At 48.7% G+C, this 23,485-nt stretch overlaps 1 protein-coding gene across 4 annotated transcripts in view; it reads left to right on the top strand.

The window, feature by feature from the left end:
- The window catches only part of OLFML2B (olfactomedin like 2B), a 37,864-nt gene extending 30,924 nt beyond the window's left edge, over window positions 1-6,940 (top strand). For 2 of the 4 annotated variants that reach the window (XM_084796868.1, XM_084796869.1), the window contains exons 7-8: window positions 5,202-5,378; window positions 5,871-6,940. In XM_084796868.1, coding sequence (XP_084652994.1) covers window positions 5,202-5,378; window positions 5,871-6,472 — 779 coding nt within the window. In that variant the 3' untranslated portion in view covers window positions 6,473-6,940. Of the gene's footprint in view, window positions 1-5,201; window positions 5,383-5,870 lie in introns of all 4 variants that reach the window. The other 2 variants (XM_084796870.1, XM_084796871.1) reach the window with 1 other exon arrangement.
- The last annotated feature ends 16,545 nt before the right edge of the window (window positions 6,941-23,485 follow it).

Raw genomic sequence — 23,485 nt, 5'->3', positions numbered from 1 at the left:
GAGCAAGGGCCCTATGTTACTGCACAGATCATAGGTTTATCAAGCTGTCTGTGGGGATATGGCCCCAATGAGGCTACTGGCACAGGCAGAGCTAAAAGTGAGTGATGAACCTATGGCTGGCAACCTTAGGACTGAGGTCACTCTGAGGTGTGTTTTTTTATGTGTGTTCTATGTGTTTTCTATGTGGGTCACTTGCTCTTCAGTTCCCTCATCTCTGTAGCAGCCTGTTGTCACGTGTGTGTGTGTGTGTGTGTGTGTGTGTGTGTGTGTGTGTGTTTGCCCAAAGGCTCATTTTAGTGTCTTCTTGCCTCCCAGAAGCTGTTGAGTCAAAACTTCTGAATAGAGAGAAGTGTGAGAAGTAAGAATAGTGATGCTGATGCTGAAGGGGCTGATTTGCTAGGATGGAGGGACTTGCTTCGTATGGTAGTTAGAGATGGCAAGTTACTAAGGGCTTAAGCAGATGTATGTGTGGGAAGGCAGCTCTTGTGGTCCTGGGTAGGCGGGCCGGAAGGAGGCAGAGGTAAATCAGGAAGACAGCTGTTGTCAGCGGCAGGAGCCAGAGTTGGGGAAGGACAGGTGGAGTGGGGCGTGAACAGGAGCGTGTGAGTACGCTTGACAGTAACCAGGTTTGAGGAACAGAAGGACACCCGGGGACAAATGTCAAGTAGATCATTAGATGAGCCATGCCGGAGAATCCAGCTGTGCTGTGCTTCTTTCAGTAAGAGCTGCAAGCAGAGGAAGCGACTGGGAGGGGAGTGGGGTCTAAGAAGTTACATATGGGGACGGGGATGGGGTGGGAACTCTGGGACAGCGGCCTGTGGGAGCCAGTGAGGGAGGTAACGCCTCCTGAGATGGATGCGGGAGCTGCAGATGGCTCTCTGTGTCTGACCTAAATACAGGTTCTTGAAGTGAATAGGGGGATACCAATATCCCTGATGCAGTGGCAGGCATGTAAAACAGCAGGTAGTGAAAGGCCATGAGCACGTAGGCACGGTGAAGGGAGCACCCTGTGGAGTGAAGGAGGACCTCACAGAGGGGCCAGGTGGTGAGCTGACAGAGGGGCAGGGGGCACACATTTGCTATCTAAAATATGATGTGCACGCAGGTGTATATATGGAGGGAGGAGGGATCTTTCCCTTCCAGCCCTGGTAAGCGTTATAGCAAGGGCTGTCAGTGAGCGAGTAGTTTAGAACAGAAAGTGCTCCCTGAGTGTTAGTGTCTGCCACCGTCGCGCCATGTCTGCCCTGCTCCGGGGAGACCTGGAGCACCACAGACAGAGCTTCCTCCCTGATGTCCTGTGAAGCGCCTGCTGTCTCTTCCCTTCTTTCTCAGGCTGATGGTCTGTGCCCATGGGTGGGAGTTTTGAAACTATAGCAGTTGTTTCATTGCTGTCACCGAATACCTGACCAGACAGAAGCACACTTAAAGAGAGAGGGGGTTGTTTTGGCTCACATTTGAGGGTGCAGTCTGTCATGGGGAGTGGGGAGCAATGACGGCAGAGTCCTGGGGTCAGATTGTATTCTACGGTCAGAAAGCAGAGGGTGATGAATGCTGTGTTTGGCTCATTTCCTCCTCTTTATCTGGCCCAAGACTCTAGCCCATGGAATGATGCTACCCACAGTTAAGGTGATCTTCCCATAATCCCTCACATATTTGCCCAAGTCTTGTCTCCTCCATGATTCTAGACCCCTTCAGACTGACCATTTTAACCATCACGAGAGCCATCCTGGTTCATCTGAACATGGTGATGTGTTGGGCCTCATGGTCCTCTAACTCTCCTGGGTCCCATCTGAAGCCACACACATCAGTCCTGCCTTGCTGCAAGGACTCACCCATTCTGTAGGGTTTTCTGCACCTCAGTAGCATATGGAAATTTGCCCCGAGGATTCAGGTATCAGCACTGCACAACTGCAAGCTGGGACTCCCTTCTTCCTGCCGAAACGTGGACACCTCCCCTTGCTCCAGAAACGGACCTCATCGGCGTTCATTCCCACTCTGCCAAACTGCCATAGGCCTACTCGATAAACCAGTAGACGTTTATTCTCTAGCTGTTTTGTAGGCTACAAGTCTAAAATTAGTTTCATAGGGCTAAACCCTTGGTGTTAGAAGTCTTGTTGCTTCCAGAAGCTCCAGGGGGGGGAGAACCCGTGTCTTTGTTTTTCCCAGAGTCCACTCGCTGTCAGCCTTCTGTGGCCTGTGGCCGGCCGGCCAGTCTTTGCTTCCACCATCACGTTGCCTCCTCCTCTTCTGTAGTTATTCCGCTGCCTCTGGCATGTGGATATTTGTGATGACATTTAGAACTCACTTAGATGATCCAGGCTAATCTCGAGACTCTGGACTCAGTCACACAATGTCCCTTTTGCCATAGAAGGTCACCTTCATGAGTCTGAAGGGTTAGAGCCAGGATATCTCTGAGGACCTGTCTTAGTTTATTTTCCTGTTGCTGTGGCAAAAGACTCTTGACAAAGCAACTTAATGAAAAGGGGGCTTATTTCAGCTTACAGTTCAAGGTACCTTTTATGGAGCGGAAATTGTGGCAGCAAGAGCTCAGCGCAGCTGATGAACACATCCACAATCAGGAAGCAGAGCGTAATGGCTGCATGGTGCTGCACTGCCCACTGTGGGCAGGCCATCCCACATCTGTACATGCCCAGAGAAGCTCATCTTCCAAACAATTCTATACTCTGCCAGGGTGACAGTTAACACTGATGATCACAGAGCAGCTGCTTAGCCCACCCTCTGTTGTCAGAGTGGGTTCTCTGGGTGTTTCCACTGTGCGCTGTGAAGAAGTTAAGGTTCCATGCTACCATGGGGGCAACAAAGACATTGGAGTGAGTGGAGGGCCCAAAATGGAAGCCAGGCCATTGGCTCCAAACCCAGGCAGGCATATTAGTCCTATATCAAGGTCCTGCCACTGAGCACCTCAGGGCTGAGATTATATCCTTTAGGGGTCTGGTTACCCAAGAAATAAGAGTTCATCTTGGCTTCCAGAGCCATTGGCTTTTTGTTTGTTTTGTTTTGTTTTTCAAGACACGGTTTCTCTGTTTGGCCTTGGCTGTCCAGACTTGCTTTGTAAACCAGGCTGGCCTCGAACTCACAGAGATCCACCTGCCTCTGCCTCTCCGACGTGCTGAGATAATAGATGTGCACCACCGTACCCGGCCTGCCATTGGCATCTTAGTGTGTAGTGAAAGAAGAACATGGCTGGGGCAACTGTGACAGAAACATTTTTGCCTCACGTGGACAGCTGTGGGGCTTCAGGGCATGGCTGGTAGAGAATTAATGTCCTTGAGGGACTCTGCCAAGGAAAGAGGTCCATAAAAATAGGCTGCCTGGGGATGGCACAGGAGGGCTCACCTCAGTGCTGAGGAGCGTGGCTTATCCACTGGCAGTCAAGGTCCCGCTTAGCGCCAGGAAATGAGCTATTTTCCATCCGACTGCTGCCAGGCTCGGCTGGAGACTTCTGTTTTATTGTCTTGAACAAATGAGCTCAGACCTGAGGGAATGAAGCAAGGCTGGGTGGTTTCTGTTGTTTGTCAAATGGAGACAGAGTCTCTCCACACTCTGTCAGAGTGGAGCCCGATTATCCCCACACAAAGCCGCCTCGGCCAGCCATCTGCACCTGACTGTGAAGCCTGCTTGGAAAATACTGCTCATCCGGGCTCTACCCCATGCCTGCCCCCAGAGTCAGGACCAAAGCACAACTGTGCTTTCCCGCCCTGCCAGCTGTGGGCCTTGGGTTCCTCCTGCCTCAGAGCGCTGGAACACAGATTTCATGCAACAGACTGGCAGGGTTTGGACACAGAGTCACCTGGAAATGAGAAAACTCTGCATCCAAACTATAGACCTAGGTTATTTTTTTGTCCCAAGTATTGTAGAGAACCAATCCTCATCACCACTGTCCACCAGGGCTGCTGGTCTTGGTGGCAGGTGGGATGGTGTTTACTGGTACCTGTGGTTAGAGGGCCCTGAGGACTCTCAGGGGTCAAAGGGCATCTGGTTCTCTGGTTCTCCTCTTTCAGCAGAGCTCACTTAATACAGGGATGGAAGAGTGTATCCTCCAGTAGTTGCATGTGACTTCAGTGTCACTCAAGCCCATGTTCAGTAGTGTCACATATCAAGCATTTCCTGTTTTCAATTTCGTCTCTATTAGAATCCTAAATAGTTCTAGCGGCCTGTGAGGGCCTTTCCTGGGTACCGGATGATGCAAAGAGCCACTTAGCGGCGTATTACTGGATTCCTGCCCCACTAAGGAAGACTGGAGGACCTCCATAGCTAGAGTAAGCTAGTGGGCGCCCTGTCCCTCCAGCTCCCCAGCAGGGATTCCACACAGCCTGCCCTGGTAGCAACAGGTAGAACGTGGACTTGGTGACAGCTCCCTCGGGATATGAGTGCCCACCATGCAGTCAGAGCCGCCCCAGGCTGGCGCGGTACAGCCGAGTGCTCCTGGCTATGCCTGCCAGAGTTGTTTCTGCTCACACTTCTCTCTGTTCCCAATCCTTACACCCAAGGATCAGACCATCTGCTGGTGCCTGTGGTGTGCCAGATACGTCATGTTCTCAGTTCTGAGAACACAGAGAAAGCCACAGCCCTCGGCCGCTTGGTGCGTATGCTCTTGTTGGGGTGGAGTGAGGAGAGAGAGAGAGAGAGAGAGAGAGAGAGAGAGAGACAGAGAGAGAGAGAGACAGAGAGAGAGACAGAGAGAGAGAGAGACATGGGCATGGTGGAGAGAGGTACACTGTGGCCTGGTGACTACCCTCGCGGTAGAGTGCTTGCCTACCTAGAAGTTCTGAGTTTAACCCCCAGTAACTAAAACACACACACACTCACACAGGCATGTCCTGCTATAGAGGTATGTTGATGGTACCATAGTAGCAGGGATCACCAGAACAGCACAGAATGGCATTCTGGGAAATGGTATGGTATCCAGAAATGACTTTGGATCTTTGCCTGTTAAAGGATAGGGTCAAAGAGAAGGAGGCAGGGTGGTATCACAATGGCTCACCATGGTGACTGTGGGTAGCTTTGTGTGTGTGCTACCCAATGGGAGTAGCATTGGATGGTGCTGGGATGACAGAGGTCAGATTACATGGGGGCTGCTAAAGGCTGCCAGGAGTTCAGCCCCAAGGGGTCAGAAGAAAGGTAAGATTTAGGGCATCACTCGATCGCTCCAATCCTTCTACACATCTCTTCTCCACTAGGAAGGTGCAAGGACACCCTCTCCACAATCACAGGGCCGACTACCCAGAACACATACGGACGGAATGAAGGGGCTTGGATGAAGGACCCCCTGGCCAAGGATGACCGGATTTACGTAACCAACTATTACTATGGCAACACACTGGTAGAGTTCCGAAATCTGGAGAACTTCAAACAAGGTCTGTGGCTCAGCTGTGGCATGGTAGTGCCTTCCCAGACTTATTTCCTTCTGCTAATTACGGCATAGCGATGCAAGAAGCAGAGCATCCTCAGTGGGTTACAGAAGAGCATTTCCAAAAGGGCGGTCACCTCTCTCTCTCCCTACTCTCTGCTCTCTTAGCTCTGTCCCCCTTCTCGACTCCTGGGATACAGATGACCTTGAGCCAGTCTAAAAAAAACAGCTAAACATCCTCTCTTTCCCCCATGGCCCTCAACAGTTTACAAATCACAGTCAGATAGACTAGTGTGGGACCGTTGGGACCTTCGGTGAGGCAAGTGAGATTGCTGTTGCTGTGTGACGGCTGAGGATGCTGCGGTGCCTTGTACTGTACTGTAGAGTGCTAGAAAGCAGCAGAGCCAAGACACAAACCCAGGTGTGCAGACCGTAGACTGGCTCCGTCACAGGCAGCGCGGCCCTAAAGCCTCTCACCTTTCTCGCCTTGCCGCTACAGGTCGCTGGAGCAATTCCTACAAGCTTCCGTACAGCTGGATCGGCACAGGTCACGTGGTGTACAATGGCGCCTTCTACTACAACCGGGCCTTCACCCGAAACATCATCAAGTATGACCTGAGGCAGCGCTACGTGGCTGCCTGGGCGATGCTCCACGACGTGGCCTATGATGAGGCCACACCCTGGCGGTGGCAGGGCCACTCGGATGTGGACTTTGCTGTGGATGAGAACGGTCTGTGGCTCATCTACCCAGCTCTGGATGATGAGGGCTTCAGCCAGGAGGTCATTGTCCTGAGCAAGCTCAACGCCGTGGACCTGAGCACGCAGAAGGAGACCACATGGCGCACTGGGCTCCGGAGGAATTTCTACGGCAACTGCTTTGTCATCTGCGGGGTGCTATATGCTGTGGACAGTTACAACCAGAGGAACGCCAACATCTCCTATGCCTTCGACACCCACACCAACACACAGATTGTCCCTAGGCTGCTGTTTGAGAATGAGTATTCCTACACCACCCAGATAGACTACAACCCCAAAGACCGCCTCCTCTACGCCTGGGACAATGGCCACCAGGTCACCTACCATGTCATCTTTGCCTACTGACAAGCCTGACCCTGCAAAAGGAAGCACAGAAGAGCCGCTAGCACCTTGTGTGTGTCTGTGTGCATGTTTGTGTGTGAGAAAGTGTGCAGGTGGGTGTGTGTTGTTTTAAAATATATATTATTTTGTATAATAGTACAAATGTAAAAATGACAGTTTGGGTCTATTTTTTTTTTTTACTATGGATTGTAGATCAATCCATACCTGTATGTGCTGGTCTCATCCTCCACAGTGTATATTTTTGTGCAAATGAACTTCTTTGGACCAGTAACCACCTTCCTTCACGCTCTGTACCTCCAGCTCCTGAGCTCAAGGATTGAAATATTTCTTCCTCTGGGTCTTGCAGCCACATTGTGCCAGGAGCAGGAGTGAAAGGCTCAAGAAAGAAGTGCTAAGTGGCGGGAATTTTTTTTTTTTAATGTATTAGAGAAGTTCTTAAAACTCAGAAAAAAAAGCTTTTTTTTTTTTTTTTTAAATAAAGGAGATATTTTAAAATTCTTTCCCAGATCATGTTTGTTTCTCAGGGATGTATTTAGCTGGGTGTTAGCACTCTGCTCAGAAGCATTCTTTCAGCCTGGCCTGGTGGTGCACACCTGAGATTCCAGGAAGATTGAAAAGTCAAGGCCACATGGGCTGCAGCAGCCTCAATCCCAGCCCAGGCCAGGCAGTTTACCAAGGCTGTGTGTGTGTGTGTGTGTGTGTGTGTGTGTGTGTGTGTGTGTGTATCACAGAGAGAGAGAGAGAGAGAGAGAGAGAGAGAGAGAGAGAGAGAGAGAGAACTGTTGACAAACTAGCCTATATACAAGTTGAGGTGCAAGCCACCCTTCTCCCCTCCTTGGGGTGACAGTGGTGCTGTGCGCTCTTTCCTCTCCTGTCTTCTCCCCTATCCCTCTCCTTTTCTTTTCCTATTTCCCCCTTTCTCCCATCTGATAGCCCCACACTCACAATTCCCCTCCTAGCTACTCCAATTATAAGCACAAGCAACCTCATGCAATGCCAATAACCCAGCTTCTAGCTTGATGTTAGTTACTGCTGAAAATATAAAGCTGAGTGTGACTGTGGCCCTAAGACGTCTTCGCCCAGTTAGTGAGTCAGTCAGCTCCTCCACTCCTCCCGTCCACAGTTCCATCCCATATGTGCCCCAAGATAGGTCTTTTCTTTCATAAACCACGTTCCCCAAGGGGCAGGGAGGAACTGCAGCCCCTCCCAGTTCAGACTGAGCCCTGTGTGACACCTGCACTCCACAGTGTAATTCTCTTCCAAAAGCACAGGCGGAAGCCAGAACACCCAGTGCTACATGAGAGATGGTGTGGGAGGAGGCAGAGCCTGGTGGATGAGGTGGGGAGACAAGGACATCACGTCACCACACAAGGCCCACTGTCCATCCCACTCTCTTTGGAGAGCCACAACTGCCCATATGTCCTTATGGACCTCAGCCTCCTCCCCATGTGCCCTCAGTGTGTGCTTTTTCCTCAGCCCACACTTCCACTCCACTCCACCAGCTTCCTGCACTTAACACCTTTTCAAACAACAGGTAGTCAAGTCTTCCACAGAAGATGCAAGCAGCAGTTTGGCTTGGTAGCTGCAGAGGAGCTTGGGAGTGGGCGGGGCTCTCTTCTTGCCCCTCTTGTCAGGTAACCTATCAGGTGTCCCCTGCATGCAGACCAAGGGAAAGCCTCGAGGAATAGCCATCTGGGGAAGCCAGGTTCAGTGTATCTGGGTAAACTCATTACCTTATGACCAAAAGACTATTCATGCCTTCTGGTGCCTTCCACCAGATCCAAAGAGGAAGCAGAGGAAGGAGTTGGTGACCACATAGGGAGCAACAGCAGCCTCGGGTTGGGAGGTGGGAAATGCCTTCCCTGGCTACATTCAAGACGACTCCTAAGCTGTTCCCTCAGTTGAGGTGAAACTTTGGAAATGTCAAGACTGAGAGGCCGAGTGTCTCAGAAGACAGATGTGCCTTTGCTTGTTGCTGCAAGCCAAAGGCCTAAAGCACATCCCTTCTCCCTGAGCCACGGCTTCACCTGTCCAATGAGCGGGTCCTTTCAACTTCCCCTTCTTACTGACTGAATCTTCTTTCACTTTGTCACCCTGTACATAACCTAGGACACTTGAATTGCTTGATAGCGATGAGAAATCTGTACTTGCTATTTCCCTATTAAGATATTCCCAACAGTATCACTTCAAAACTAGAGGACACAGCAACTCGCTCTCCCATTTTTCTCTGTATTCATGCACTCCTTTAGAAAGCATTTCTGGGCATCTGGAGACATAGCTCTCTGGTTAAGAGCACTGGCCGCTCTTCCAGAGGACCTAGGTTCAATTCTCAGCACCCACATGGCAGCTCACACCTGTCTGTAACTCCAGTTCCGGGGAATCTGACAGCCCCCGCCCCACAACACATACATACAGACATATATGCAGGCAAAACAGCAATGCACATAAAAAAAGAGTAAGTCATTTAAAAAATTGCAAAAAGAAAGCAAACATTCCTGGAAGTCCTGCTGAGTAAATAAGACCAAGCCACTCAGGAGCCTACATCCTAAAGTCCAGCTCCTTAGAGTATGGGGTTGTGTAACTGAGTATGAGGGTTGCAATTTGGCCACACGCAGTGAAAGGTGTAATTGTCAACAATTAATTCAGAGTCAAATACACAGTGATTCTCAGGTTTTCCGGATCTGACTTGCCGTGTTCTCCTTGCTTCACTGCTGCTGTGCTACTGAACACGCACACGGTAGCTTTGCATTGTATGTGCTAATGGGCTATACAGAACACCAGAAGCACCTCAGCTCAAATTTGAGACCTGTGTGCTATGGGCTGCATTCCTTTCACACACACAAAGTTTTCTGCTCTTATAGAAGCATGCTGGCTTATAGAAACCAAAAGCTCTTGATATTTTCCTACCAGCATTCCCCAGTATTTAAGTACCAGATTAGTATATTTTTGAATTAGATTGTATTAGAATGTTTGACTTCAAAAACTGCTATTTGAGTTACGGACTTGAATTTCATAGAAACAATCAAATGAATTTTGGCTTGGGATGAGGTTAGAATTTCCAACTATATTTCCAAAATGACCCTAAATATTCTTCTGCCATTTTGGACTACGTATTTCTTTCTGCTAAGCAGCATTTTCAGCATCAATGACAGAAAAATTAAAATGTGAATCAACTCTGAGAACACTGAAGATACCCTAGGTTCTGAAGTATCAAATAGTTAAACAAGAGATAAATAACCTAGCAATTCATCTCATTAGTATGAAAATTGCTTTCATCTTTAATAAAGAGTTCATTCCCTGTTACTGTGATAAAATATACCAAGAAAAGCAACTTAGGGGAGGAAGGGCTTATTCTGGTTTATAGTTCTACTTATAGCCAGTCATTTCAAGGATGCCACAACGGCAGGCGTCTAAGACAGCTAGCTGGTCACAGCGCATGCGCACTCAAGGAGCACAGATGAAATTAATGTGTGCAGGCCACTGTTCAGTTGACCTCCTGTACTCTGCAACAATCCAGGATCCTCTAACTAAGGAGTGGCACCACCCACAGTGGACAAGCCTTCCCATCCTCTCATGTTATTCCTGTTGGGCTTAAAGTCCTACTTCTCAGATGATTCTAGATTTTTGTCCAGTGGACAATTAATACTAAACATTTCAAATGGCAAATTATATGTACACCGAACAATGTTTTAAGACAAATTTATGACTTATTATGAGTACTTTTAATTTGTACTCTTATTTTATGTACCTCTGTACCCAGGGATGTGTACAAGTTTCTCAGATGGAGAGGGGTTTCAAACGGAGACAGTATAAGAAACCCCTCTTTAAAAAAAAAAAGAAACCCCCCTTTAGAGGAGAGAGACCAGAACATGGCAGGTACTGTGATGGGTGCAAATGAGTCACGCAGAGATGAGCTCGAGATCATGGGGAAGGGAGCGGCTGCTGTCTCAGGTCAGTGCAAGCCTGCATTTGGTAGGCATTTCGGAAGGAGCGGAAGACAAGTATGAGAGTCTGAGCATAAAGATGCAGGCAGAGCACCAAGGAGCAAAAGCATAGACTGCCCATGGCCTGTGCCATCCCAGAGATTCTCAGGTCACTTGGGGAGACTGGTGGCATTCTGCTGCCATTGCTTGGCCAGTTCAAGGGAAGACCATCAGGCGACTGCGTATACTTCGTTTCCATCTGCTCCTAACTCGTAAGGAGGGATGTTGGGTGCAGGAAACTGTCATCTGGGCCTGGGCCTGGCTCCCTGCTGTCACACTTGTGTGTTCTTGGGTAAGTCCCTCAACCACCCTGAGTCTAGTCTCTGCAACGAGGGTAGACTGTGAAATACCGAAGGAAGGTCAAGCAAGTGTGTGAGGCACATTTGCCGTGAGGCTGGGGTTGGGGCTCGGAGGGTAGCATGCTTGCCTAGCAGGCATGAGGTCCTGGGTCCCATCCCCAGGATAACATGAAAGAGAGCTACATATATGTCGGTGCGCACTTGTAATCCCAGCCCTGGGGAGGAGAAGGCAGAAGGTCAAGAATTCGAGGTCATCCTCAACTCTATAACTAGTTCAAAGCCACCTGGGATATTATGAGAGCCTATCTCAAAAGCGGCAGCAACAAGCTGGCCGTTGTTGTCATCTTAAATGCCTTATCTTGACTCCCCAAGCCAGCTCCTCCTCTGAATTGCCTTGATCGTCTCCTGGTCCCCTGGGATACAAGCAAAGGCTCTCTTTATCTTCCTACCTCCTGAGTCTCCACAGAGCGATCCAGGGGACAATAGGCTCTGTCACACAAACCCTCTCTCCAGTGTGTGCTGGCTGTGTGATCTCAGGCCATCTAGATTCGCTGAGCCTTATTTTTCTCCTTTTAAAAGCATAAGGGGTCTGCTTTAGATGGCTGTTTGGAGACCCAATAAAACAGCTAAAGTAGAAGAAAAAAAAACACTTAGTAGTTGTAGTTTTTGTTATGAAAATAATATCAAAAAGCAGAAACCAGGATGCCAAGGAGATAGCTTGGTGAGTAAAGTACTTATACAAGCGGGAGGACCTGAATTTGGGTTTCCTGTATCCACATTTAAAAAAACAAAAACAAAAATAAACAACAACAACAGAATATGGTGGTGCATGCCTGTAACCCTAATTCTGGGAAGAGGCATCTCAGGGACCTGATGGGCCCTCTATCTAGCTGAAGTGGCTGGCTCCAGGTTCAATGAGAGACTCTGTCTCTTAAAGAGTGATTAAAGAGGACACTCTAGCCTACACACACACACACACACACACACACACACACACACACACACACACACACACACACACGCTCGCACCATTCCACAGGCACACATGCACAGGCTCCCTCTTTCACTGGTTGCCATAAGAATTCCCATATCCGTCTGCCCAGGCTGTCACGATCATTAGTATTTAGTCATATTTGTTTTGAATTTCCTTTTCTGCTGATGCATTCTAAACTGAAGTCTGCCTGACACTTCACGTCAGCATGTTGTCAGCCTCTCTGACAGAAAGGGTATTTTTCCTACATGACTTCCACTTAACAGGTTTTAAGATCATTCTTTGAGATCATTACCACTGAGTCACATTTAATTTCCCAGTGTCTGAGACATCTTGGACAGTTGGGAGGTTTGGACAATCCGTGTCCACACATTGAACCTAGGGTTTCATAGCTTAAGTCTTTCCTCTCTTACAAAATTTTTTAAGGGGAGAGGGGGCTAATTTTAGATTCCCAGAAAGGTTGCAAAATCAGTAGAGATTTCCTGCACACCGTTTATCCAGTTTCCCACAATGTTAACACTTTACACAGCCCTGGCCTCGGGCACGCTACTTCCGTTCAGCTACTTCCGTTCACCGTGGTCAAGTTTCTTTCCTGTAGATGGCTCCCTCCAGCCCGCCTTCTGTCACACCACTGCCTTGAAGAGACTGCTGTTTTCCGTGACAATGCCTCTTTCGGCCCATTCTCTCCCACTGTTTAACTTAGTACTCTCACCCTACTTTCCCTTTAAAGATGAAGTTGGGTCTAAAGATTCAGTGAGCTGCTTTGAAAAGAACACGTCACCGTGAACTTGGCGCTCAGCCATTCCCACTCCTCCTGTGTCCATCCCTCTTGCTCACCCCACCGTCCTGGGAGGCCATTTGCAAACATACCGCCAGGCCCACCTGTCTCTTGTGGGCTCTCCCTGGCCTGCCGCTGACAGATAGCCCTGGCTTTGGTCGTGTGGCTGGTTACTAGGCAACTCTTTTTTCCCCCCTAGCAACATCCTATAATTTATTTGTTGGCTTCAGCTTGGGTTTTTTTCCTCCTGTAGGAGAGCTTAGATGAGCCTAGATCTTTCTGATAACTTTTAGGTCATAACAAGTCTTATGATCACTCAAACAACATCAGTAGCAACACAGATTCCCTTGAGTAATTAATTTTAATTTGAAACACACACACATACATAAACACACACACATTCCTTTTTTGTTTTTAAACGTTTTTTCAAATTTTATTTTTTATTTTATGTGTTTTAGTATACATATATGTATGTATATACATTATGTATATATATTTATAACACACACACAAACATGTATACATACATAGTCTTACTATATAGTCCAGGCTAGCCTAGAACCTGTGGTTTTCCTACATCAGCCTCCTAAGCACTGAGACTACTTGCTGTACACCACCATGCCTCACTGGTCTATCAGTTTTTGTATCAAAACACCAAGTGGCTGAAGAGATGGCTCAGCAGTTAAGAGCACTGGCTGCTCTCCCAAGGACCCAGGCTTGATTCCCAGACCCAGGGTTCAATTCTTAGTCCCCATGGTGGCTCACATCCATCTGTAACTCTAGTTCCAGGGCGTCTGATGCCCTCTTCTGGACTCTGCAGACAACAGGCACATACATGGTACACAGAGGTACATGTAGGCAAATCACCCATACACAACAAATAAAATAAAAAATAAAATTTGAAAAAAGTTTTAAAATAAAAAAAAAATTAAAAAGGAAAAGAAAACACTGAACTTGATTTCAGTTTGCTGCCTCAGCCACTACCCTGCTTGGGCCTGCTGTAGGCAGGGTCCTGGAGTTGTCATTGTCGCAGGAGAGAGTGGGGAGAAGGAGGTCGGTGAGATGAGATGAGGAAGGGACAGAGCAGGAGGAGGCCAAGTGCAAGGGTGGGAAAGCACTGCCTGCCAGTCTGGCGCCAGGGGTCGAGGTCTCTGAGGAGTTTCAGAAACTTTGCTGGGCACGTCAGAAGAAGTCCCTATTTTTCAGTAGGGATGTTTGGCCATTTTCTCCTCGCGTGACTAACCTCTATTCTAGCTGGTCAGTTTTCTTTCCTGAACCCGAAGAACTGTCTCCTCTGCCCCTCTGAATGGTCCACTTGGATGGGACCCAGGATGACCTCATATGTGGCCACATCCGGCCCACAGAAAATTCTCACACATTATTTATCCTGACAACCTCTGGGAGTGAAGCTTATCCCAGTTAAGTTGTGTGTGTGTGTGTGTGTGTGTGTGTGTGTGTGTGTGTGTGTGTGTGTCTATTGCCGGCCGATCTCCCCATCTTAGGTTACCCAAATGGGTGTCAGTCGTTGGTCCACTGTGGCCCCTGAACCACAAAAACATGGATTAAGTGTTCCCCAGATGTGTGTTTAAAAACATCCTCCCAAAACCCTGCATGAAGAGGAGGCATACCCCACCCGGAAAGGCAGCAGGACCCAGCGGAGCTATTTCCAAAGGAATTCTTCAAACATTCTCTTGAAACTTGCCTCCCAACTCTGGATACTTTTTATATTCTCCACATCAGTAATGAGTTTAAAAGTTTTCCCGACCCCTCCCCGCTGAGTCCTAGCTGTTGGTTGGCTCAAGCTTGGGAATCCATCTCTGGAATGTGAGGCAAGCTTGGTTGAAACTGGCCCCCCTCTTCTCCATCCTGTGCCTTCCCCAGTGCCCTGCAGCCAGGACACTTTCCCAGCCCCTATGTTTTGTCTTCCTTCACACTTGGCCTGTCGGCAAGGTCTTATCCAAGTGATGTCATGCCCGCTGTCTTAGTTAGGGTTTCTATTGCTGTGATAAAACACTGTGACCAAAAAGCAAGTTGGGGAGGAAAGAGTTTATTCAGCTTACAATTTTACGTAGCTCTTCATCACTAAAGGAAGTCAGGGCCGGAATTCAAGCAGGGCAGAATCCTGGAGGCCGGAGCTGATACAGAGGCCATGGAGGGGTGCTGCTTACTGGCTTGCTTCCCATGGCCTGCTCAGCCTGCTTTCTTTTAGAACCTAGGACCACTAGCCCAGAGTTGGAACCACCTACAATGGTCCAGGCTCTCCCACCCCCATCATTAATTAATTAATGCCTTACAACTGGATCTTACGGAGGCATCTTTCTCAATTAAGATTCCTTCCTTTTAGATACCTAAAGTTTGTGTGTCAAACTGACCTAAGACTAAGCCAGCACACTCACTCCCCCGGACACAGCCAAGGTAACCCTAAATATGAGCTGTACGCTTACGAATTTGCTTTCCTTTGGTTGTTTGTGAGCGGGTGGTCTCTGCAGGGAACATTCTGTCCGTGATCTGAGAAGAGGCCTGTTCTTTCACCTGGGACTCCCTTCAGCACCAAGTCTAACCTATAATGTCTGCCCATTAGGTATCTGTTGCCTGAACAGGAGTTGACGTGACCACACGATTTGCAAAGTCAGATTATAGACTTCACAAAGTGGACTCCAGCTAAAGTCACAGGGCTTCCTGCAGCGAGTGTTCAGGCAGCCATTTTCAAGTCCTGTTCTCCTCAGGGCCTTCCTGCCCACAGGCCAAGCAGGCTATAGCGTGGTCATGACGAGACTTAAGAGAAATTGCAGCTCAAGGAGGGCAGACTCTGGACACACTGCGAGAGGATCTCTAGAGGAGTCCACATTCTCTACCATGGGGCCTATAGCATTCATCCGTCATGGTCAAGGTCTGAGTGAGGGAGACCCACTGCCTCTTCTGGAAATCTAGAGAAGCAGCACTGTACCCTGTAGTTCAACTAGTGAAATAACTTGCTGGAAATGGGGTCACTGGGATTTTCACTGAGCCCGGAAGAGCAGCGTTGGTCAGTATTATTTTCTGAGGCTTCTGTCATGGGGAACTTGATGATCAACTTAGGGCTCCTGACCACAGTGTTTTCTCTGGCTTCCCATGAATACCCCAACACCAGGATCCTGTTCCCCACACACTTCATTAACTGCTCCCCAACTCTTGTGAAATCACAAATGGGCATGAATAAAAAGGTCTGGGATTGTGACTTTCTAAAAAGCCAACACATAATGAGGCATTTGCTTTTGGAGGGCACCTTCACATTCTACACAAATGTCCATTAGCCTCACATCTTTAGAAGCCCTCGGTTATAATCTTCAACAATCGTTTCCTGCTATCTTAAGCCAAAAGGAATGTATTGGAAAGATACTGGGAAGTTCACAGACTCAGAGGCAAATGTGGAAAATCATGTCACAGGAAGGACAGAGCACACCAGCTCTGAACAACAGAACTCTGTGACGTGTCTCCTGGAGATGGTGCTTTCACAGGAACCTTCCATTTAGACACTTACAGATCCTCATGTCTCTATCCAAGATTCGGATTTCCACGAGAGTGTCTGACTATGAATTTGGGTGCCAGCCCTACCTCATATCCAGGGTGGGTTCTGAGCGACGCTTCATCGTACCAAGTGAGGAAGGGGCAGTTCCTCTAGGAAGAGCTGCTGAGCAGAAAGAGAAACAAACAAAACAAAACTAAACCAGATGTCCACTATAAACATTATACTTAATAGCAACCTCCACTAATACATTCGAAATCCACCTCGTTTTTCCAAAGGTCATTTCATACAAAGTTCTCTTTTCATATTAGCTGTTGGAAAGCTTAAGGCTCATCAGAAACATGTGTGGCTTTTATGGTGTCCACATTGGTCTTGCCTCTCTACCAGGTCAATTTTATGTTTTCAGTGTTCCCTTTTCTTTCTAGAGGTGAGCAAGCACGCATGCGTGTGTGCGTGCGTGCGTGCGTGCGTGCGTGCGTGCGTGCGTGCGTGCGTGCGTGCGTGCTCACATTTCTGGGATAAGTCAGAGCCTAAATGAGAGGCTGACCTGTGACTCTTCAGGAATGTGTGATGCTGTAGGACGAAGCTTGTCTATACTAAGGGTTTTCTGAAAACCACTGGTTACAAAGATGTCATGGCACAGTGTCCCCAGGGTGCTCCATTTTTAGTGCTTTCCCAGAGTCACTAGATGCAAACAAGTTGTACCAAGCTTCTGCTGCCTAGTACTCTTACGTTTGGGGACCACAGTATGACCTATGGTAACACAGGCCAGGACAACAAGACAGTGGGGGTGGGGGTGGGGGGAACACAAGAACAAAGACTAATGGGCTGAGGCAATGTGGGGCAGGGCTCTACTCCAGGGTGACTTTCCAAGTGACCTCAACTGAGCTCTCTTTCTGGAGGAGATGGCCTGGCCTTGGAGCACCAAGGAAAATCTGGCAGTGCCTGGGGGACTTAAGAAGCTGCCAACAGCCGCAAGAGCCAAGACTGGGCCAGAGAACTCTGGTGAACTTCCCAGAGTTCCATAGCAACCAGCTCTTGACTGGAGTAGTGAGATTGATGTTGCTGAGAGAGATGCGCAGTCTGACGCCACTCTCTAAAGAACCCCAGCCCCACCCTCCAACCTCCGATAAGCTCAAATTTTGCCTGTGAGCCAGTGACTGGGAGGGACCTGGGAGTGGCATACTCTCTTTGGTCCTGGTTGTAGAGGTCAGCGCCCCCACCCACTCTGCCTGGCTAGGAGAAATCCTTTGTGTATTCCTCGAGGATCAAAGAAGGGCTCCATAAATATTAAGTCTATTGAATTGTCAGCATTGGCCTTTCCCTTTAGTTGAAAGGTCACCTCAAAGCCTTCTTGGATCCAGATGGGAAGGTATTCCTGTGCCCCAGGGCCATTGCTTTCAATATTCTGAGGAGAGGAGGTGAGCCTGGACCACCGGTGAAAGGCACTTGTATTAGTCAGGGTTCCCTGGTGGAGCATAACTTACAGAACAGCATGTATTACAGTGGCTTACAGTCTGTGGTCCAGCTAGTCCAGCAATGGCTGTCTACCAATGGAAGGTCCGAGAATCCAGCACTTGTTCAGTCCATGAGGCTGGATGTCTCAGCTGGCCTACAGTATACACCAGAATCCTGAAGACATCAGTTCTAAAGCCAGTGAAGGAATAGACTCTTGTTATTGAGAATGAGAGCAAGCTATCAAAAGAGAGCACGCTTCCTTCTCCCGTGTTTTTTTTATAAAGGCTCCTGGCAGAAGGTGTGGCCCAGACTTATGGTGGATCTTCCCACATCAAAAGATCCGGATTAAAAAGAAAGTGTATCTTCCCCCTCTCAGAGATCTACCTTAGAAGTGGGTCTTTCTTTATCAAATGAATTAAATCATCATCATCATCATCATCATCATCATCATCATCATCATCATCATCATCCCTTACAAGTGTGTCCAGCCACTGGGGTTTCAGTTAATTTCAGATGTGGTCAAGTAGACAACCAAGAACACCCATCACAGCAGTGCTCTGTGCTTTCAAAGAACTAATTTTTGCAAGCTGGCTCCTATACAGTCCCTCCTAGGCCCCTCGAGCATGGCTCTTGCAACAGAGCTAAGTTCAAGGAGGAGCCACCTGAATCCTTCATGTTTCCTCAAGACCAGTTTTAGCACCAGGGTGACACCCTCCGTGTAAGACCTTACCTATTAGCCAGTTTGACTCTTCCGTGGGCACAACAAGCCTTTGCCCATGAGGCTACTCTGGCCCCTATGGGATCTTGTTTGCCTTGGCTCAACTGTTCCTCCCAGTCAACATGAAATGAAGTCTTCCCTTTCCTAAAGGCCTTATTCAAACCTCCCTCCCACAGGAAGACCTCATCTTCTCCTGTGGCCCCCAAACCTGTTCACCTGTGTCTTAGCATATGTCCCATGAGGCCACTTCAGGGCTTCACATTCCCAAGTGTTTCCCTCCTTGGTCTGGGTTGTCTCTGGAGAACATTTCTTGTCCCTGTCAGTGCTCAGCAAGGTCAGTAGTGGACTGACATCCTGGCTGCCATCAGAAAGCTCTGGTTCCGCTCACACCGTTGAACCTTTACATTTTTAAACATATACTTATTCATTTGTTTGTGGGCCATGTGCTATAAGGCATACATATGGCAGTCAGAGGACAGCCCATTTTTCTTCTTCCAGCATTAGGATCCCAGGGACTGAATTCAGATCTATAGGCCCGTGACCACACCATTTGAGTCATCTCGACCTCTCAATAGCCCCTGATACCCACCAGGCCCCAGTGGCCTCTGGGTTACTCTACCCTTCCAGCCCTCATGACTGGTAGAGGAATTCCTCTCTGCCTCCATAGACCCTAGTCCCATGCTGACTCCCTCACCCCACAATGGCCACTTCTGTTATGGAGGGGCGTTTTCTTCCATGATGCATTTTCAGAACAGAAAGGGCCTTCACAGCAATGCCCTTTTGGTCACAGCATTCCTGCAGGACAAACCATCTTGCCCTCTGTGGCTCTGTAGGAAACAAGCTCTTGACTCCGAGGGGCCAGGGCCCCTCTTTTCCTCTCTCTCTTAAAATCTCAGAGCAAGCGACTGCTTATGCCCCGCGCCCCCAGGCCTTGCTGCCCTTTGAACTCTGAGGAAGCCGTCCACATTTTGTTTCTCTGTGACAGCCAGACCAGTGGTCAAGATAAATAGGAGGCTGCACAGAAAGCTGGGAGGCCTGCCAGGAACTGGGCCTCTCTCCCACAGCAAACTGCTGACTGGAAATACTGGGGTCCCCAGGGCAGCTTCTGGCTACAAGGCTCAAAGACTCCAGAGCACTCAAACAGAGCTCGAAGGCCTGGCCAAGTTGAGGGCGTCCTCTGCACAACAGCACTGAGGGTCTACCATGCCTAAGAGAAGTGACTCTGGCTGGTAGATATGTTCAGTATCTTGAAACCTTTGGTGATGGGCTTCCTCCAAGGTCATGTGCTTCCACGAGCATCTCCTCAGAACCTCCCAGGAAAACAACTTCAAATGGTAGGGAGTGAGTGGGATGGCTGTGGAGCACTCACTAGTGAAGGTGGGATGCCCCTGCCTGTGTCAAGGCATTCAGGGAGTCAGAGCCTTCGTTCAAGTGACATGGTTGGCATTTCTATTCTGTAGTGCCTTGTCACCATAGGTGGGCTCTAAGTACAAGCCATTATGAAGAGTCTCTTGATGTTGCACAGTCATTATAAAATCTTTCCTCCAAGAATTTAAGAGCTTGTGTAACCTTCCTTCTCTTTCAAAAAACTTGTCTTTTAAGTTTTTCTTTCTTTCTTTTTTTGTTTTTTGTTTTTTTCTTTTGCTTTTTTCTCTGACTCCGTATTTGGATGATTCCCCCAAGAGAAGTCACTAGGGCTTGATCTAAGAACAAGATTGGTGCCAGGCTTGGGGTTGAGCTGCGTTTCTGCACCCCGATAATCATATATGGGCTCTGAGGCTCAAGCTGGCCCGCCTGCCCCTCAGGCACTGTTCCTAGGCTGCTCTTGAAGCACAGGACCTCTCTCCTGAAGAGGAAGCAGGGACGGGAAGGAAAGCACTGCTGAGTCTGACTGTGTCCCTGGAGAACCAATGTCACCAGGGGCTGCATGCTAAGCCTCCTCCCAAGAAGCCTTCCAACCCCCGGAGCCCAAGGCCAGGAGGGTTGATCACCCATCATGTTTGAATGCTTCTCTCTTCTCAGAGGTGGCTCCCTCTTCTTTCTCTTGGTTTATCTGTCCTTGTGTTGCTTTAGGCTTCTTCTGGGTCCACCCACTGTCCTCCTTCATCTGCCCCTCACACCAACGCATGCCTTCCCTCTTCCCCTGTGTTTATATTATTTCTAGTCAGCTCTTCTGGGGCCAGAGGCCTTCCTCCTCTTCCTCCTCCTCCTCCTCCTTCTTCTTTCTCTCCCTCTCTTCCTCCCTCCTTCTCTCCCTCTCCCTCTCTCTCCCTCTCTCTCTCTCTCTTTTCTCTCTCTCTCTCTCTCTCTCTCTCTCTCTCTCTCTCTCTCCCTCCCTCCCTCTCTCTCTCTCCCTCCCTCCCTCTCTCTCTCTCTCTCTTTCCCTCTCTCTCCTGGGCCTCCCTGCCCTCCCCCTGCCATGCTCCTTTTCTTTTCTCCTTCTCCTAGTCCAGTTTCCTCTCCTTCCAAGAACACACCATTTCACAGAAAGTTCCATTCGCCGTTATGGTTATTTTCATGTGTTTCCCGTTCTAACATCGCAGAGGAATGTCTGACGTCATCGCCACCAGAGAATCCAATAGCCACGCGCCCCACTTACTCTCGCCTTTTCTTTCTTTACTAGATGATTGCTATGTCTTGACTCTGATTATTTAAACACAACTTTGTGTGGCCCCCTGAAGCCTGCTCTGCCCTCAGTGTCTTGAATCATGTTGCTTCATAAGCATCAGATGTAGGTCTCAAACAATGTAGCTCATTGGTTCCCAAGCCCTTGTACACATTGGAATCATCTGGGGGAATGTAACACTCCTGTGTTCAGATCACACCCTATGACAAGTAAGTCAGAATGTCTGGGGGTGGGAGCCAGCCTCCAGGAGGATTTAAAGACTCCTAATGACTCCAGCAGATCTTAAAGATTGAGTGCCACCTCTGTAGAGAGTTGTGCTGAAGGGAGTGAGAGCCGGTAGCCAAGTGGATATACTCCACAGAGCTTGGGGAACCGTGACAATGGAGAGGAGCACCCAGGATAACTTCAGGGTGCACCTGGGCTCTCCCAGTGTGTATCTCAAGGAGGGCTGACCACCAGCCCAGGAGATATCTTCTTTCCTCAACAGAGGGTGCCATTTCAAGTTGGACACCTCGGAGCCCAATGTCCAGGAGTCTGGAGGACAGCAAGTTGTCAGTGGGTCTCCTTCCTGGATGGATGCTGGCTTGGCTGCGCATGTGCACCTGGGAAAGCACCTACTCCTGACTCCTGTCACATCAGCTGGGAATGCAGCCACCTGGGACAGCAAGAGACCTCGTGATCCAACAAAGGATGGGACACTGTGAATGCTCATGATGAGGGCTTTCAAAATGGCAGCCCCAAAAAGAAAAGATGGAAGCTGCAGAAGGTTTACCTGTGGCAGAGTGTGGATGTTCTTAACTCCAGCTGCTTGGGCAAACACCTTCATACCGGGCACTCAGACACCTATGTGGATCCTTCGAGGAGTCTGTTTAAACAGATTACTGGGCCTAGCCAGCCTCAGGGTCTGTCTTAGTTACTTTTCTATTGCTATGATAAGATACCATAATAAAGGCAAAAGCAGTGTTTAATTTGAGGCTTACAGTTCAGAGGGTTAGAGTCCATGGCCATCACAGAGGGGAGTGTGACAGCAGGCAGGCAAGCACGGTGCTGGAGCAGTAGCTGCGAGCTCACATCTTGAGACACAACTATGAAGCAGAGAGAAGTAACTGGGAATGGTGTGGGAGTTTGAAACCTTCAAGCCCAACCACAGTGACACACACCTCCTCCACCAAAGCCATGCCTTCTAAGCCTTCCCAAAAAGTTCCAACAATTGGAGACCAAGTATTCAAATATATGAGTCTGTGGCAGCCATTTTCATTGACTTAGAGTCATGGAAGTGGCCTTGCTAGTAAGTTCTCAGGGGCTGCGGCAATCTAAGGGCTATAGTTATAGGCCAGTTCTAACCTGCCAGACTGAAGGCAGAGGGGAAAGGCAGTAGGAAACAATGAAAAGAGAAGGAGAAAGCTAAGGATACTCTATCTGTTGAGGTAGGACTGTCCTCTGGAAGTCCTAGGCCCCAAGCATCTGTCACAGTTAGTGAGACTATTAGCATGTGGTGACGTGCAAACCACATGCGATGAATGCAAGTTTATTGTATAGTCTTATGGAAAGACAGTGTATACTTTTGGCTTTGTAAAGACTCAACAACGATGTCTTATTTAGGGTTCTATTGTTATGAACAGACACCATGACCATGCCAACTCTTATAAGAAAAACAATGAGTTGGGGCTGGCTTACAGTTTCAGAGGTTTAGCTGGGGCATGGTGGTGCATGCCTTTAATACCAGCACTCAGAAGGCAGAGGCAGGTGGATCTCTGTGTGTTTAAGGCCAGCCTGGTCCACAAGGGGAGTTCCAGGACAGCAACAGCTACACAGAGAAACCTTGTCTCAAAAACAAACAAACAAACAAACAAACAAACAAGTTAACAACAAAACAGGTTCAGAGGCTTAGTCCATTATCATCATGGTAGGGAGCATGGCAGACATGGTGCTGGACAAGGAGCTGAGAGTTCTACATCTTGATCCAGAGGCAGCAGACGGAGACTGCATCACTGCGGGTAGCTTGAGCATAGAGGACCTCAAAGCCCACCCCCACAATGACACACTTCCTCCAACCTGGTCACATCTACTCCAACAAGGCACACCTCCTAATAGTGCCACTTCCTGTGGGGGCCACGGAGTCTATGGGGTCTATTCCTATTCAAACCACCACAAACACAACTCAAAGCACTGATCTAGTTTAACATGCCCCAAAACCTATGTCCACAGCTCATTGTCCATAGCACTCCTGGGCCTGACACAATGGCTTGAGACCCTGAGAGAATTCCTGCTTCTCTAAATATCACTATTTCACAGGAATGCCAAGTATTTAACAAACATTACTTCAGAGGTGATGAAGAGGGAGGAAAAAAATCTAATTTCTCTGAGTTTCCTTCTGGGTGGCCCCTGTCCTGCTGAGCTGAAGGAGACTATAACTCCTGGCCAGAGGAATTAGTCCCACGTGTGCTGCCAGTAGAAGGCTGTCGCTAGAGATGCTCGCCAGGATCGTGGCCCACAGAGCCATTTATGCCAAAGGTCTTAGTGCTTCACTCTCCTTCCTGGCCGGGCTGTTTAAATCAGGATGCATTTCCAGTTCCTCCCAGCCGGTAGTTTGATGGGAAGGGCCTGGCTTGTTGAATGAGGGCTGTTGGGTTTTGTCTTCTAGGAGACTGCCAGACT

The sequence above is a fragment of the Acomys minous genome, assembly GCF_964271855.1.
Source record: "Acomys minous genome assembly, chromosome: 1".
In the NCBI taxonomy this organism is placed as follows: Eukaryota; Metazoa; Chordata; class Mammalia; order Rodentia; family Muridae; genus Acomys; species Acomys minous.
The sequence above is the reverse complement of the archived record's forward strand: the minus strand, read 5'-3'. Positions and strand labels throughout refer to the sequence as shown.